The 17699-nt window shown below is 39.5% G+C and overlaps 2 protein-coding genes across 2 annotated transcripts; one reads left to right on the top strand and one right to left on the bottom strand.

The window, feature by feature from the left end:
* The first annotated feature begins 1484 nt into the window (after positions 1-1484).
* Positions 1485-11976, top strand: LOC132171558 (putative L-type lectin-domain containing receptor kinase S.5). The gene is made up of 2 exons (XM_059582909.2): positions 1485-2942; positions 10892-11976. The coding sequence occupies exons 1-2, from the start codon at positions 1655-1657 to the stop codon at positions 11764-11766; spliced, it is 2163 nt and encodes a 720-aa protein (XP_059438892.2). The 5' UTR covers positions 1485-1654; the 3' UTR covers positions 11767-11976.
* A 1619-nt stretch (positions 11977-13595) lies between these two features.
* Positions 13596-15914, bottom strand: LOC132168900 (2-oxoglutarate-dependent dioxygenase DAO). Its single transcript, XM_059579987.2, has 3 exons — positions 15516-15914; positions 14067-14382; positions 13596-13985 (listed from the first exon to the last, which is right to left on the bottom strand). The coding sequence occupies exons 1-3, from the start codon at positions 15863-15865 to the stop codon at positions 13737-13739; spliced, it is 915 nt and encodes a 304-aa protein (XP_059435970.1). The 5' UTR covers positions 15866-15914; the 3' UTR covers positions 13596-13736.
* Between the last annotated feature and the right edge of the window lie 1785 nt (positions 15915-17699).

Genomic DNA, 17699 nt, shown 5'->3' with positions numbered 1-17699 from the left:
TGCGGGCCAAGCCCAAATAGACGAGCGTATAGGGTCCAGGAAGGCATCATATAACGCAGAATAGTATCCAAGTTCAACCTTGCCACATGGGCCTCCAAGTTCTCGATAATCTTGGGAGGAAGGAAGACTGCTGGGCTTGTTTGGGAAGGGACAACTCATCTTAACTATTTTTTTTTTTTTAGGTTATTTGACACTACAAGCATTCAACTCAGTTCAAAATATTTTAATTTTGTTTAAAATTTTTCAACCAAACCATAAAAATCATTAAATAAAAATTTTAAAAATAATAAAAATTAAAAAATATATATATTTAGAGGTGGTGGCTGGACCACCTTAAAACCACTTGGGGTGGCTCGGCCAACCCAATCAGTTTCGGGGGTGGCCGAGCTACCCCCTGGGGTAGCTCGGCCACCCCAAACACCTTGGCCACCTCTAGGGTGGTTCAAAACCACCCCAATTTTTTTATTTTTTTGTGATATATATATATATATATATATATATATATTCATTTTGAGTTGGAAAAAACCCAAACAATCGGTTATTCTTTGGACTTCTTGTCTATAAAAACACTCATAATAGAAAGGGAAAAGGCTCATTCGAGAATCATGCACTATTCTTACCAAAACACTCCCTAGTCCTTCCCTAAATTTACTGTCTGCATCGAAGTATCCCCTCTGCCATTGCCAGCACACCAGACAAAAAAATCCGTACTTACTTTCTTCCACTTTTGCAAGTTTTATCGGCCTGGACTCTGGAGGAGGAATCAACCGATTCTTCGTATGCTAACACCCCACCTAAATTGATTGTATAGACAGCCAGCTAAAAAGTGCGCTGAGCGACTACGCTGGCAACTTCTTCTTTGCAGAATTTATTTATTATTGATTTGGCCGGGTCTGTTAATGCCAAAGTATTACAACACAATCTTTAATCGAACACATGACACAGCTAAGAGAAGAAAAAAGTCGAACACATGGTATAGGTAAATGAGTTTTTTTTTTTTTAAAAAAAAAAGCAGTAAGAGCAACTTAATTCAATTGCAATCGTACATGAACAGAATGGGTAGACAAAAAGGGACTTCCTACGTCTATCATGTGCTTTCCTGCAACAATCAAACAGATAAGTAAATTAATTACATGGTTATGTATTAATTTAATAATTAAATTCAATTTAATTAACATAATATTAGAGTAAAGATTTAATTTAATTTTACATGTCGTTTGGTTTCACAGAAGAATCTTAAAATATTAATTTAATAATTAAATTATTAATAGAATAAATGATAATTTAAGAGTTTTGATTTCTCAATAAATCTTTATAATATTTATACAACATTCAAGTTAGTTGAGTTTGTTTTACAATAGTAGATCTGGCTCTCGTGGAAATTCCCGAAGATAAGACCGGAACTTTGTTTTTGTGTTTTTTTTTTTGAACTGTTCAAAGTTGCTCGTAGATGTCTAGGTAAGAATAAAATAAATAAAACAAAAAAAGAAGACAAAGAAAGAATGCGAAAAGCAAAGGGAAGAGGTATCCTCAAGAAAGAAGGAAGAAAAAAGAAAGGGACAGGCTGTGTCAAAAGTAGGAATGATAAAAAAAAAGAAAGCCTGATCCTTCTCATAAATGAATCGTTGGTCAGAAGAGCAGCCGCAAAATCAAAATGGTTCCGCAGCTGAGGCTTGGTATGATGATTGTACTGCTTTGGCTCGCACTGGGAACCGTGTCCCAAGCTCAGATCCTCCAAACCTTCCACCGTGAGTTCGGTCCATTCAACGCCTCCTATTACGACACCTTTGCTGTCCTACCGCCGGCGACAATCAGCAATGGGGCCCTTCAAGTAACTCCAGACTCTGCCGGTAACTTCAGCCTTGTGAACCGGTCAGGCCGAATCATGTTCAATCAATCATTCAAGCTTTGGGAAGATGAACTTTCTATGACTAGTTCTAGTACGGGTTCAAAGGTGGCTTCCTTCAATTCCTCCTTCCTCATCAACATCTTTCGGGTTAACAATTCGTCTACCAAGGGAGAAGGCCTGGCCTTCCTCATAGCCCCTGACTTGGACCTCCCAGCGGGTAGCGACGGTCAATACCTGGGTTTGACCAACTCCACCACCGATGGCAGCTCCACCAACCGCCTCATCGCCATCGAGTTGGACACTTTCAAGGAGGATTTCGATCCTGACGACAACCATGTGGGTCTCGACATCAACAGCGTTCGATCTAACAAGACCGTATCCTTGATCGACAGGGGCATCCAGCTCGGCCCTGTTGATACCAAGTTTTATATGGTGTGGGTCCAGTACAACGGCGGCGACAAGGTGCTGGACGTGTTCATTGCAGAGCAAGGCCAAGATCAGAAAGGGACTCCCCTCGCCCTCACCGCCGCCAGGCCCGCCAAGCCTGTACTGACTGCGGATCTTGACATCAGAGGCATTGTGAACAAGGACTCCTACTTCGGGTTCGCCGCCTCCACGGGGAGCGCCATCCAGCTAAACTGCGTGCTCAAGTGGAATCTGACGGTGGAGCTGCTGCCCGGAGATCAGGTCGATCAGGGGAAAAATGACCGCTGGCTTAAGATCGCTTTGGGGGTTGGGGTGCCGGGGTTCGTACTGCTGCTGATTGGGGTGGCCGGTTTGGTCTATTACCTGCACAAGAAGTGGGCTGCAGCTAAGTTCGGCCCAAATATATTGGGCACGCTCCAGAGCCTCCCCGGAACGCCCAGGGAGTTCTCGTTCAAGGACCTGAAGAAGGCAACCAACAACTTTGACGACAAGTACAAACTGGGTCAAGGCGGTTTCGGTGTGGTTTACAAAGGTGTGCTACCCAAAGAAAACCTAGAAGTGGCCGTCAAGAAGTTCTCCAGGGACAACCTCAAGGGCAAAGACGATTTCTTGGCTGAGCTTACCATTATTAATCGTCTCCGTCACAAACATCTGGTGCGATTGCTCGGTAAGTTAAAGTCGATTAATTTTTATTATATAGCTTTTGATCTGCTCGTCCCTAGCCATGTGTCACTTTTCTCTTTCCCTTCTATATAGCATTAATGGATCCACTTGCTTTAAGCACGTCTCTTTCAAACCTCGTCATGAAATGTGGTATTTACTTGGTAACTGATTTAGAAACCCCACGTTCAAATTTTGTTAGTAGAACCCAGTTTCTCCCAGCTCATGAAACTTGCAGAAAGTCCATTGCTTTCACTGACTCCATGAATACACCATATGAGTTCTGTTGGGTCAAATCTCGGTTTATTTGGGCCCAGTTCAAATTTACCGGCCCATTCCCCACGCTCGGTCATTTTTACTGTTCAAAACGAACTCATGTTCAGCAGACTTAGGATCATATAAATTAGATTATCGACATTCGGTTATCAGGCTCGGTTCGGTTATCAGACTCAGTTAGCCGAACCTAAGGCAGGAATCGAGTATTACCCTCAGGAACAATAAACATATCTGAATAAATATTATATTTGATGTTCTACGATAAATTGTTGACACGTGGACCCTCGGTAAAAGTCCACAGTGTTATATGAACAAGTACAATACAATGCCTATAAAAGGGGGGTCCATTTTTACTATTTCGGTAACAACTCTTTCACCCTCTTAAGCTGAGCATTTTGCTTATCTTTTTCTGATCCATAACCTTCAAGTTATTTTTCTCTTAAATACTTCAACTAACAGAGGTGTCGGAGCTTTCGCCGGCCGGACAACGCCGGCAACTTTGATCCTTTTTCTTTGTCTATCACATTCAATTTAACCTTCGGTTATCAAGTATTGTGTTGGGCCTTTTCCCACGTCATCATTCGGAAAACTGTTTCACCTCAATCGGATATCTGAGTTGAAAGTTATGGCCAAAATACCGAGACGTATTCAGAATCCAATTTTGCATCCAATCCGATTTGACTTCAAATTGAGAAATTTCGAATTAATCATTTCCTTTATTTGATTAAACTTTAACCATGATTGGTTAAGCTTAACCATATCTTCTAGATCTTCCCAATTTGCCCTTTAAGCTTGGAATTTTTTCAGAAACGCTTTATTTTCTTCCAAAAGCCTATAAAACAAAGAAAATACAAAAAGGAAGTAAAATGGCCTAATTAACCAAAACTAAAGGATTAAAACATGCAAGTTAAGGGCTGAAAATATGAATATTCTAGCACTTGTCAATATACAAAAAGAGAGGTGTTCTCTCGGTATTTACACTTAGGAAAAATCAAGGAGAGGCGTGGTCCCAGTCTTCATCAGATGCAACCACTGACTTCTCTGAATCATCAGGAGCATTGGTACGCTCGGCCGCAGTAGAAGACTCCCCAACCTGACGCTGAGCAAATGGGTTAAAGCCGAAGATAGTGATGCCTTTGCAATCGGGCATCTGCTCTTTGCCGAGCATGACAATCTTTGAAATGGCCTCTTCGGTGGGAGGAACATCTTCGGGTTTTATGGTGTTAAGGTCGATACCCTCGGGAGGGTTCTTCGACCAGCTACAGAAGGTTTCGAAACCCGAGATGAAACCCGTGCCCCAGCCATAGTCTCGGGCCCAGGAGGCGAAGGAAAGCTGTTTATAGAATTCTCGAGCTTTGTTCTTGTATTTGAACACTTGCTCTTTAGCTCGCAGGAATTTCCCTTTTAAACCTTCAGCCCTTTTTCCAGCAGCTCTAGCCTTCTTCTTTGCTGACTTTTGCCTTTTCTCTGAGGCCAGAAGTTGCTCTTCAGTTGTTTTCAATTTTCCCTCAGCAACTTCGGCTCTGGTGCACTGAGTGGCTGAATGTCTCTGAGCTGCTTCCAGCTCTTCGAAAACTTGATTTATTCGAGACTCAGAGGCTTGGCATCGAAGTTCGGCCTCAGCATGTTTTTCTTTATAAGAAGCCACCTTATCAACCAGGGCCGAATTATCGAGAAGCAATTGTCTGTTCCTGGATCTCTCGGCAATCCCCTGGATACTTTGCTTCCGAATCTGAGAGAGAGCATGAGAATGCTGAGCCTCCAGATCTTTAACCTTTTGTTTGGCAATAAGAAGCTCAGCCTCGGTTCCTTCAAGTTGTTTCCGCGTATTCTCAGGCTCCAATGCCGAGATTTCATCAAAACTCTTTTTAAGCCGAGTTGCTCCCTCTTCACGAGTCGAGAAGTCAGCTTTTAAACTCGCTTGCATTGTTCGTTCAGCAGCAAGCTCAGACTCCAACTGGTGAGACCGACAAACAGCTTCTGCGCCTTGAGCTTTTAACCGTTGTATCTCAGCTTCGGCTTCCTCAAGCTTCTTCTTGGTTTCCTCGGTTTTCCGAGCCGTGAGTTCAGCAGACCTTCTGAAATGAAGGTAGTAGTTCATGCTTTGCATTGACCCCTGCAAATGAAAAGTTTTAGAACGAGTGTTATTATCAAAATCCGAATGGGTGGGAGTATATTTACCTCAAGTTGATGGTGTAGCATGTGTTCCATCACCTCCTTCGGAACCTGGGTGCTGACTTCCACGGGATTATTGGCTGGAATAGCACCGGCCAATAGAGCGAAGAGATTCTCGATCCACTTGTCGCCTAACCGAGTGAGGGGCTCCCCGAAAGCTCAGTATATAGGGTCAGGTGTGCGTTCTGCAGAGGAGCCCGATGCCCTCCATGACCATGCAGGATTCTCCTTGAAAACGAATTTTGGAAGCTCAGAGGGACACTCCATTGTCATACTCGGCAGCCCACTTTTCACAGGATGGGACGACTCCCCAAGGTGTGGGAATTCGTTGCCAACTGGAAACTTGAAACCCAATTCCTGTTCAGCAACTCCACCAACGGTTGCTTCTGAGTCCACATCAAGCTGTTTGTCATCCTCGGACACTTCAATCACCCCTTAGACGAAGGTTTGCTCGGCATCCATTGGCTCGGTAAAAATTGGCGCTTGATCAGCAGCTTTAGGGACCGAGGGACTAGAAGTGTCCAGTTCTTCAACCTCAGGCCTGTTGCCTGTAACTTCATCAACCGAAGGCTTGGTTCGGTTAGCCTCGGGATGTGGGAACGAAGGCTCACCTTCGGTTTGTCCTGGTTGGACAACCGCCAGAGATTTAGAGGAACTTGTCTGTACAGCCTCGGTAAGAGCTGCGGAGCGAGGAATAGCCGAGGAGGGGGGAACTCCCAGGACTTCGAATGTTGGAGCTTCAACCCTAACAGGTTTTTTGGAAGAAGATGGAGGAGTATGCGCTGCGGAGAGGGCGTCCTGGGCCGACTTATCCTGTCTGCTTAGGAACTCTCTGACCCCGCTGAGGACGTTGGAGTATGCCCTGACGTGGGAAGCAGTTGCTTCAGGCTCGGGAGCACTCGGATCATTAGCGCCCCCTTGTCCCGTTTCTTTGCGCACGTCGGCCGAGTGTGCAATCATTCCCTCGGATGCAGGTTCGGCAACAAGCTTTACTGCCTGTGAGCTATCCTCGGCAGTCTTAGCCCTCTTTTTTATTCTCCCCGCAGTGGTCTTTACTCGTTTCTTGCTCTTCTTTGGAGAGGGGATTTTGGGACCCTCGGGCTCATCAACAATCGTCAATGAGACTCTTGCACTAATTGGCGGCCTCGTCGAAGTTTTCTTCAGAGGAACGTCTTCAGCCTTCCTCTTGCCTTTTCCTTTGGAAGACTCGGCGGCCCTAGCAGCTGGCCTTCTCGGCACCTCGGCCACTGGGACTCTCGGCGGAATAGCTTCTACGGCTTATACTAACCTTGCAGGTGCCGAGGTCCACAAATACCGAGCCTTATTCTCCTCGGTCATAACAGCGTCATAATCCATTTTTAATGGATTAAGCTCGGCATGTCGAATTACGTCATTGACATGCCATTCTTCACTAATGGTCAGATTTGGCTCCTGTTGACCTGGAAGCTTGTTTGAGATTAGTTTTGCCAAAAGAAAAAAAAAAGAGAGACGAAAATAAGTAAAACTAAGCTCGGTTCATACCTTTGTTCGACGGAGCAGTAATCTCCCGAGGGACACTTGGATCCCTTATTACTTCAGAAGTTGAAAATTCTTAGTCACCTCGGATAAAGAAAAATTCATCTTTCCATCCTTTGTTACTCTGATAAGTAGATCGAAAGGTGTGAAGCTTATATTTCTTTCGGGTTTGGAAGGTGAACAGGAACTTGGTTTTAGGGCATTTGGTAAGTTGATGAATTTTTAGAAACTCCGGCACTGTAAGAGGGTAGTCTGCCCCAAGTATGCTCGGCCAAGCAATCATGCTGGCAAAGAATAACCTCCAGTCATTCGGCGCTAGTTGGTGGGGAGCTATCCGAATGTAACTCAACAGCTCCCGAACTACCCTCGGAAAAGGAAGTCTCAGCCCTGTTCGGAACATCTCCAAGTATACGCAAACTTCATTGCTGTTGGCATCCGCTATTGCTCCAACACGGTCGGTGTCGAAGCGTAGTTGAACCGAGTCTGGGATTTGCCAGTCTTCATGGATTTTGGGCTCGTCAAGCTCGGAGAGCTTTGCTTTCCAAGTAACTGGGTGTGATTCGCCCAGTTCCATGGGAACTTTTTCAACCTTAAGACTCATCAGGTATTGATAGTAGAAGAATGTGAAACGAAAGATGGGAGTAAGTCCCTGTTGGAATATGAATAGGCAACGCTCAAACAGAAGTTCTTGACTGAACGTTCAAGACAGAGGAAGGACGCAATCAAGAAAAGGTTGAATGAAGAAAATATCAGTTTAAGAAGAAAGAAGAAGATCGATAGAACTCCGAAAGAGCGACAATTGTTTCTGCGATGTGGAACGATAGGGATTAAACAAAGAAGGAGGCCTTTTTAAAGACTTTTTTTCGAAGAATCCAAACCGGTGCATTAAATGAACCCTAGGGACTAGGGTTCGGCGAAGCGACGTCACTTCGTTTCTCTCTTGGTGTAGAAGCTGACGTGTGGCCATTATGGGAAGCGTAAAACCACCCAGAAACCTACACGTGGTTCTCAAAAGGCGGAGGTAAGGATCTCGAACGCTTCAGTTTTATTTGTTTGAAATTCAAATTTTGAAAATTTGAATTTCAAGAGTCAACTCGCATCACCTTGCCAAACGACAAAAACCGAGCTTATAGAAACTGACCTACACTCGGTTTCCTACATGTAATTTCCTTATTCTGTTAAAAAAAAAAGGAAATTGGGGGGAAACTGTTGGGTCAAATCTCGGTTTATTTGGGCCCAGTTCAAATTTACCGGCCCATTCCCCACGCTCAGTCATTTTTACTGTTCAAAACGAACTCATGTTCAGCAGACTTAGGATCATATAAATTAGATTATCGACATTCGGTTATCAGGCTCGGTTCGGTTATCAGACTCGGTTAGCCAAACCTAAGGCAGGAACCGAGTATTACCCTCAGGAACAATAAACATATTTGAATAAATATTCTATTTGATGTTCTACGATAAATTGTTGACACGTGGACCCTCGGTAAAAGTCCACAGTGTTATATGAACAGGTACAATCCAATGCCTATAAAAGGGGGGTCCCTTTTTACTATTTCGGTAACAACTCTTTCACCCTCTTAAGCTGAGCATTTTGCTTATCTTTTTCTGATCTATAACCTTCAAGTCATTTTTCTCTTAAATACTTCAACTAACTTAGGCATCGGAGCTTCCGCCGGCCGGACAACGCCGGCAGCTTTGATCCTTTTTCTTTGTCTATCACATTCAGTTTAACCTTCGGTTATCAAGTATTGTGTTGGGCCTTTTCCCACGTCATCATTCGGAAAACTGCTTCAACAAGTTCATAACATTTTGGGTGAAGTTAAGCGAAATCATTACTCGATTGAAATAGTCTGAGCATTCGCATTCACCGTAACAAAGCCCAACACTAACAATCACAGACTTAAATGTTATTTATTTATTTATTATTATTTCTTTACTGCTATGATTTTTTTTTTGTTTTAACCACGAATTTCACGTAAATAGCATAACAAGGGCATAAAATCAAGATTGACTTTTGTAGGACGACTTGTAAATTTGATACGAATTCAATTAGAAATTAAAGGATTAAGTTAAGGAGTATGACTTATTTAATTAAATAGGTTGTGTGAGGATTGACTTATATAGTATATCAACGTCTTGCTACAACCTGAACCCGATACGTAACATAATGGCTAATAATTTTTCATATGACCTGTGAATTCAACACGAACTCAATATAAAATTAGAAGGTTATACTTGAGGGGTTTGACTCGTTAAATTAAATGAGTCAAATTAGGGTTGATATATATAGTATTATACTCATGCTTGACACAACTGACACTATAACATAAATTGCCACCTCTACTCCTAGAACCTGTTTGGCAAAGGCTTTTGGCATTTTCACTATGACATAAATTGATTCATGTGAAAAAAAAAAAAAAGAAGGTAAAAATAAAAATGTTAAGTATAAAAAAAAAGAAAAATAAAATTAATTTATACTAATTTTTTTATTTAAATAGTAATAAAAAGTGATATAATTAAAAATGTTAAAAAGTAAAAAAAAGTAAAGAAATATTTGGCCTTTGCCAACAGAGCCCTACTGTCCTTCGAACAATACAACTTGAGGTAAAACCAACATAAGTAGGTGATGGCACCACCACAGCAGTTGGAGACCACCAACATTAATGGGGGCAAAATACGTTGATGGTGACGCAACGAAAAATGCCTAGGATCTTGAGGAATCTAGAGAGGAGACTCGAGACTGATCATGAACAGGAAGAGATATAATAAACTTCAGATTGATTGAAAGTTCTGAAAAGATTGAAGACAATCTTGGAAAAATTAACCGCTTGAAGGTTGTGGAATTTGAAAGTAGGCCTATAACGCCCAAGCCCTAGCACTCTGTTTTTTTTTTTTTTTCCCAAAAAAAAAAAAAAAAAAAGTAAAAAGAAAGGCATCTGCATGATGTCCTCTGTGTAGAGAGTTTCGATTCTTTCTCGAGTTCTCTATTAGCTACTATAGTACTACTATTGATAAATTAAAGGGTGAAAAAATTAATTTTATAGGGACTGGCTCGTTTGATATGGTTCTTAATGCTTGACTTGTGGATATTGTCAGCAGCTGAATTTTGGAATTTCAATGTCTTACACTATCTGTAGATAATAAATTTGGCAATAATATAAACGAATTGTACTATTTGATGTGTTTGTTTTGCTGGATAGGAAGAATTAGATTTCAGCCAAACATGAGGTCGAGTTGTTCACTGGTAAATTGAATGATATAATAAGATAAGTGGCCCAAGTATTTTGGGTAAGAACAACTAATGTTCAACACATTTATTTCCTTGATTTTGGTGGGAGCAAGACTCAAGGATGTTTTATTTTGTTATTTTGAATTATGAGATTTTAATTGATTTGGTTGTTGTTTCCTTGTTTAGGCAACCTAAAAGATTATAAGTATGTACTTACCAAAAAGAAGATTATAAGTATTGTTATAACGTTTTTCATCCTTTATGCTTATTCAACCGATCTATAAAATTTTGAGGTTTTTACAAGTACTACCTTTTTTTTTTTTTACATGTCCACACAAGAGAAGGGAGATGAGGGATTTAAACTACTTTAGTTTGAATATCAGTTTGGCCCCTACACTTTTTATTTGAAAAAGTTAACCTTTACACTTGCACTTCGGAACAAATCAACACTTCAATTTTATTTCTTTATCATAAGATCAATAAGTACAATTAAGTCTTTTTTTTCCCTTTCTCTTTTTCGAAGTTTTTCAATTACAGAATAAAAAGGAGAGAGTTTTAGTACTGGAGGCTATCTTAAAATTTTTGGAATTGAACCTTGTGCAATGAATGTATTTTTAAGTAATTCTTTTTGTTTTTGCTTGCATTTGTTACCCAGCCTACTGCCTAGTAACACTAAACTATTAGCTACGTTATGCTAACAAGAGTTTACTAGATACAACATTGAGAACTAATACAGCTATGCTTTGACATGCGCACAGGATGGTGCGAGAAGAATGGGGTACTGCTTTTGGTGTACGAATACATGCCCAATGGCAGCTTGGACAATCACCTATTTTGTGCGTCGCAGAACGAGGAGACGCTCGGATGGAACCTGAGATACAAGATCATATCAGGAGTGGCATCCGCGCTGCATTACCTCCATAATGAATACGACCAGAAAGTGGTGCACCGGGACCTCAAGGCCAACAACATCATGCTTGACTCCAACTTCAACGCTCGGCTAGGTGACTTTGGGCTAGCACGGGCGTTAGACAATGAGAAGACCTCTTATGCTGAGCTGGACGGTGTGCAGGGGACCATGGGCTACATTGCCCCCGAGTGCTTCCATACTGGCAAGGCCACCTGCGAGTCGGACGTCTATGGCTTTGGGGCGGTCTTGCTTGAGGTGGTATGCGGTCAGCGTCCGTGGACCAAGGTCACAGGCTTCCAATTGCTTGTGGATTGGGTTTGGTGGCTGCATCGAGAGGGACGCATACTGGAGGCTGTGGATGAAAGACTAGGAAATGACTACGTGGTTGAGGAAGCCCAGAGGCTTCTGCTTCTTGGGCTGGCTTGCTCCCATCCGATAGCCAGTGAGAGGCCAAAAACTCCGTCTGTTGTTCAGATCATATCAGGAGCTGTGGCAGTGCCGCACGTCCCACCATTCAAACCCGCTTTTGTTTGGCCTTCCTCAATCCCAGGTAGCAGCAGCATGATGGCAAATATTGCAACAAGTGATACTGCTTCCATTACAACGTCATCTTGGAATTTTGCATCAGATTCAGGATCAAGGTGGACAGCTAAATACGCAAGCATGGAAAGCAACGTTGGAGGAGGTTTCAGTGAAAGCTCTCCCGTGTTAAGTTTCTCATGAGATTAGTTTACTGGTGGAGCGTATCCTCTTTGATAATTCTCTCTGTATTTTTGTTTCTGTTTTTCTCAGTTTCTTAAAGAAACGCACGTGATTCTTTATCTTCAAGCGTGAACTGTATATAATTGTGCGAGTTGGAAGGAATCCAATTGTAATTGTGTATACTTTGACTTGTAGTATTATTGATTTAATTTCTCACTTTTCTTTGTCCTATATCTTGTTATTTGATCACTTTTCTTTCAATTTGAGCTGATGACTTTAGATTAACCAGTGGTCTTATAGCTTTAAAATGTGTAAAAACTTAACCAAGAATGGTATAAAACTCTTATGATTTTACTACTTCATATAGTCAAATGCCTTGTTTACAAGAATAACTTGTATGTGGAATTGGCACAAACTAAGGTTTTTGTGCTCTTCAATGAGAGGTTGACACAGTAGCATGAAACAAGAAAAATATATGTCAGCAAAACATAAGATCTAACCCTTCTTTCACCCTTAAAAAGAAGCAAACCCTCACAGCACAGCTACCGCTCCCCGCCTGGGCCGAGATCTCTCTCTCTCTCTCTCTCTATCTCTCTCATTGGTAGCTCTGAGAATCATCCCAGCACAACCACCAAAAAATGCACGCACATCCACCTCCCACCGCCAATGCTAGATGCCACAGTCCAAACCAGGATCTTTGAGAATAACCACTCAAAGCTACCGATGAGAGAGAGAGAGAGTTGCAGAGAGATACCAGCTTGGTTGGTGGGATTTGATCTGGGTGATGACTGTGTTGGAAGGGTTTTTTCTTTTAGTTTTTTTATTTTTTGTAAGAGTGAAAGAATGGTTAGATCATATGTTTTGCTAACATATGTTCTATTTATTTAACAGTGATGTGTCAAATTCTCATTGGATTCTCATTGGAGGGCACAAAAGCGTTAATTTGTGCTACAACCCCATAAAAGCAACTCTCCCTTGTTTACATAGCATGACCAGTATCTTCTTTGGGGTGTCCATTTTCACCTAAATAAACCCAAATTGTAAGTTACCATTTCTTCTTTCTTGGTTTTCCCATCATCATCCTTCTCTTAGTGTATTTGAAACATGCTCATGCATGGAAATCAATATAATTTTGTTGCAAAATGATTTGGTAGTTTGATCGCAGCAACCCACTGAAGACCAATCACTTTTTCTAGTTCTACCTATCAGCTCGACACTTTTGAGTGTTGTTAAAATTGAGTAACTTTCATTGGACAAATTCCACCACTCAGCCTAGAGTTATGCAAATCACTTATAGGAATGACTATTTGTTATTTAATTTTTTTTTTTTTTTGGGGAGAAAAATGTATTGTTAATTTTACTTGAGCGTTATGCCATTCCCTGAATTACTGCAAGTTTCCAAGCCCTATCGTGAGGATAATCAACTACCTGCAGATTTCACTTTCAACACTATGAGTCTTCTCTATGGGATAGAGTCCTAGATCAACGTAACAGCTTGTGAATTATCTCCTAGTCTATCATTTATCTCTTAGTCTATCATTATTCAATCCTTTGTTATTCTTTAATTTTAGTCTTATATTCAATAAGCAGGTAGTACCATATAAGCGTGTAATCGACCTCACAGATGGTAGTTTTTGAATAAATTTATTGAATTTTCCATATTCTTGTGAGATGAGACTTCTCCATTGTGGTGTATGTTTCTCTTCACAGTTAATTAACATCTCCGTTCACGCTAATGTTCACCTGTGTGTTTTCTGTTAGTTCCTTATTTTCTACATATTTGGTCTTACGCTACATCAGGTGCTTTCTTTGTTTATTATGATATTTAGAGGATGAAATTCACCCCAGCCTGACCAGAATCATAAAATTCTTCGGAATATATTTTGAAGAATATCATGTCAATATTAACTAGCTAGCTGACATAAGTTAACGTAGCTATAATGGGGGCTGGGTGAAAATACATATATAAGTGATGGGTGCATGCCAGTTGATCAGGACTGGGTTCGCAGATGTTCGAGGGCTTCACCAGCTTGCAATTTTGTGGAAATTCTGATTTTTCTATAATCTTCATAGGTAAAAGGGACGTACAGACGCGGGTGTTCAGAGTCCACGAGTTGAGGTGGGGCTTCAACTGCTGCCTCCTTCGGCCCTAAGAGAAATGAAGCGATTGACACTCGGATGGTTGCTTCCTTGCACTGTACTCGATGCTTCACGTTACAAAACCTTCCATTGCTCCATGCCTTGAACATACATACCAACAAACACGCGCATCATAATGACATTTACCATAAAATTAATTAAATAAATGGAAGACAGCCTACCTTAGCAACGTCCCCAAGGTTGACAAGGAGGGTGCCTGCGCAAGGATGAACTGACACAAATGCACCAGACTCGTCCATGACTTCAAGACCACCAACGTTTTCATCATCTTGAAGTATGGTTAGAAATCCGGAATCTGTATGTATTTGTACACCAGAGGATCCTACAGTTACAGGGGTGAAGTTGTATTTGTTTATCCTAAACTGGCAAGGCCATCCCTTGAACAGGTCACTGACCAACCCCATACTTTTGGCCAACTTTCGCCCTAAATCAATGGCCAACTCATGTATTGCTTGAGCATACGCCTCTATTACCTCCCTGGCAATAAGAGAAGCGGAAGTAGAATCAACTAATGGGTACGAAACAGCTTCAAGAAAAACACATCCATTTGCACTGATGGGATTTTCTTTTTTCTTCTAGATGAGTGAGTTTTTTTAGCCCCAACGCGAGGGGAAGGAAAATCATTGACAATGAGGTCAGGGATACTTGCTCTAGCCTTCAAATCTCTACCCACCTTAAAATGGGCAATTTTAACCACAAGGTTGACTCAAGTGACAAAAGCCTCTTACTTTGGTTATCTCCATTAGGTTTAAGGTTCTAATTTTCTTGATTGCAAACAAATTTTTGAGGCTAAACCCCGCGACAAAGCCGTGACAAACAATAGGACTCTGGAATTTATCCTTTAAGAGTACAGAGTGAGTACACAAACTGACGCTACCTTGCGCAATTAAGGTGCGGGAGTCCATTGTTTTACTACAGATCATGTTTTCTTATCGACAGATTAGCATTACGAAATTGACAACCTCCCAGTAACAGGAACATGGAAATAATTTTTTTTTTTTTTTAAGTACATCAAAAAAATACCAAATACAAACCAAAACGACTTCCTAGGGATTACAATAAAATACAATAAAAAAGGGCTGAACAACCAACAATATAAGGAGGAAATGCATCAAATGAATGAAATTTGTATTTCTGAAGATTACTTCTGTAGATTTCATTGAAATTTGTACAAACTATAACCATTCCTTGAGAACTCCTATACTTTGAAACGGGGTAGCTAACTTCGTCTTCAAAATGCCTAAGCTCGTTCCCAATTTCTCCGACCTTACAATTTTTTTTAAACAATAATTGAAGAGCAATTTCTACAATTTTCCCCTATTTTGCAATACATGTATTCTATGACTTTGAAAATTTCAAACCCAAGCTGAAAAGGGAGGTCTGTTTTAATATGATGTGGGCCAGGTTGGTTAAAGAGATCACGGGTGTGCGCGTGCAATGCACCCGTATCTGTGTGTGTGTAGGATACAATGGAACTGGAAAGGAAGTCGAATCTTAAACGAATCAAAAAGGAGAGAGAAGAAGAATATAAGTAAAGAAGAACCATACAAGAAAGAAAATTGAAGATAGTAGATTAGAAGGGAAGAAAGATGATGAGCAAAGAAAGAAACCTCTGTTGAGGAGAGGCATCCAACTGAGAGCAAAAGGCTCGCACGGCCTCAGGCGAGCCCAAATCATAGAGCCCCAAGGCCTCATAAAGAGGATTGGAATTGCTCGGTGCCACGTAGCCGCTGCCAGCTATCACATCGGTGTTGCGCTTTTTGATTTCCATAGGAAGATCAAGCAGCTCTTTCACCACTTTCTTCATCTCTGACATCAGACTTGCGGGGATCTTGTGGTTGACGATCCTGAAACAACCCCATTCTTGGGATGCTTCTCTCAGTTTCTTATACTGCTCTAGATCTTCGATTTCCTGCATATCGATCACCGGGATACACTTCAAATTGCCGCCCTCCGCCATGTTTGCTCGCTCTTTCCCTTGTCGACTTTGAATGAACGACCACTAATATATATATATATATATAAGTTCTCTAGGCGGTACATTTTAATAATGCTTATCTTGTTTGGTAACTATTAATACATACAAACACATAAAACGAAACAAAACAAAGCTTGTTTTAAATAAGCCATCCCGTGACTCGTACGTTTTACCCTTTTTTTTGGTTTATTTTGTGAGTTACTTTACATCTTTTAGTCTTTTAGATATGAGATTGTTTGTATAAGCTCTCAACGCAGTGCATTTTAATAATGCTCAATCTTTTTGGTAAAACTATTAATACGTACAAACAAATAAAACGAAACAAAACAGAGCTTGTTTAAAAGTTATACGCCATCCTGTGACTCATACGTTTTACTTTACTACCTCTTTTAGATAAATTGTCACTTCTTTTTTATACTTTGCCAACTCCGAAACGCTCTTTCCCATGAAAAAAAAAAAGCATGGTCAACTTTGATAAATACGAGACGTGATCAACTTGTAAGTTGTATTAAATCCAAAGTAATTCATTCAAGTGCTTTTACAAAAAATTGGTACAAAAAAGATAATTATCAACTCATGTTCATGGGTTGTTCAGTCTTCTCTTTTTTTTTTTGCCAGCCGAATGTGGGCAATACACCCCTTATAATTCATACCCCATAATAATTTCTAGTAATTACCCCATGTTCTCATGGAATAGTAATTGTCCCTCACTCCCTCCTTTTAAAGAGGGAGGTTTATTTCTTTGAAAAAAAAAAAAAAAAAAAAATTCAAAAGATTAACCCAATTTTTTTTAGTGAATTCAAAACAATTTTTTGCTTTCTATACATCAAATACTTTTCAAATAAAAAAATAGCTTTCAAAATGTTTAACAAATCTAATTGGGAAAGTCCACGTACCTCTTCAAACTACCACTCAATTGACAAAGTCTCCTCAAACTATTAAAACATTTTCATGTTCCCTCTAATGACAAAACTATCCTTAATAAAATAATAATAAAAAAAAACTAAAACTAAAACTTCTAAAAAAAAACCTAAAAATAATATATATATATATATATATAATCCAAAGGGTGGACAAATTTAAAAATGTTAAAAAAATCCTTTTTATAAGAAAAGAAATTAAAAAAAAATGATTTTTTTTTATAAAAATTGAAAATTTTCATTTTTATTTTTAATTTTTGTTTTATAATTTTTTAAAAATAAAACTTCCTTTTTAAAAAAATTAAAAATTTCCGTATAAAAAATAAAAAAAAATCGTTTTTTAAAACACAATTAAAAAAAAAATAGTTTTTTTTTTTTAAAAAAAAAAAAAAAATCGTTTAAAAAATAAATTTTTCGTTTGAAAAAAAAAAACAAAAAATTTCGTTTTAAAAAAATAAAAGATAAAAAATATTTCGTTTAGAAAAATAAAAAAAATTTTGTTTTTAAAAATTATTATTTTTTCGAATTTATATGGTTTTTTTTTTTTTTTTTTTTTTTTTTTTTGCTTTAGTGAGTAATCTAGAGGGATTTATGTTTTATTTATTTATTTATTTATTCTTTTTGCCAACTTTGGGAGGACATTGACAATGTTTTGCTAATTTGAGAAAAATATTATCATAATTGAAAGTTTGAAGAAACATTGTTCATTGGGTAATAATTTGAAGGGATATATGAACTTTATCCATCTTCACTAATGGTGGGTAATGGGTATATTTTAGTGCTAAATATTCTTCTTATTCTTCTATCATTCGTAAATAATAGTAATAGTAAAATCCTATGGAACAACTTTGTATTAATAAGGCTTATAATTATTAATTCACAATATTTTTTTATTA

This window comes from Corylus avellana, chromosome 1 (genome assembly GCF_965113065.1).
Source record: "Corylus avellana chromosome 1, dhCorAvel1.hap1.2, whole genome shotgun sequence".
NCBI lineage: Eukaryota > Viridiplantae > Streptophyta > Magnoliopsida > Fagales > Betulaceae > Corylus > Corylus avellana.
The sequence above is the reverse complement of the archived record's forward strand: the minus strand, read 5'-3'. Positions and strand labels throughout refer to the sequence as shown.

Coding starts and splice junctions, on each gene's coding strand:
- LOC132171558 (XM_059582909.2), top strand. CDS start 1,655: ATGGTTCCGCAGCTGAGGCTTGGTATGATGATTGTACTGCTTTGGCTC. Junction 2,943..10,891: donor ACATCTGGTGCGATTGCTCG/GTAAGTTAAAGT, acceptor ACATGCGCACAG/GATGGTGCGAGAAGAATGGG.
- LOC132168900 (XM_059579987.2), bottom strand. CDS start 15,865: ATGGCGGAGGGCGGCAATTTGAAGTGTATCCCGGTGATCGATATGCAG. Junction 14,383..15,515: donor GATGCCTCTCCTCAACAGAG/GTTTCTTTCTTT, acceptor TCTTATTGCCAG/GGAGGTAATAGAGGCGTATG. Junction 13,986..14,066: donor ACCTTGGGGACGTTGCTAAG/GTAGGCTGTCTT, acceptor TGTATGTTCAAG/GCATGGAGCAATGGAAGGTT.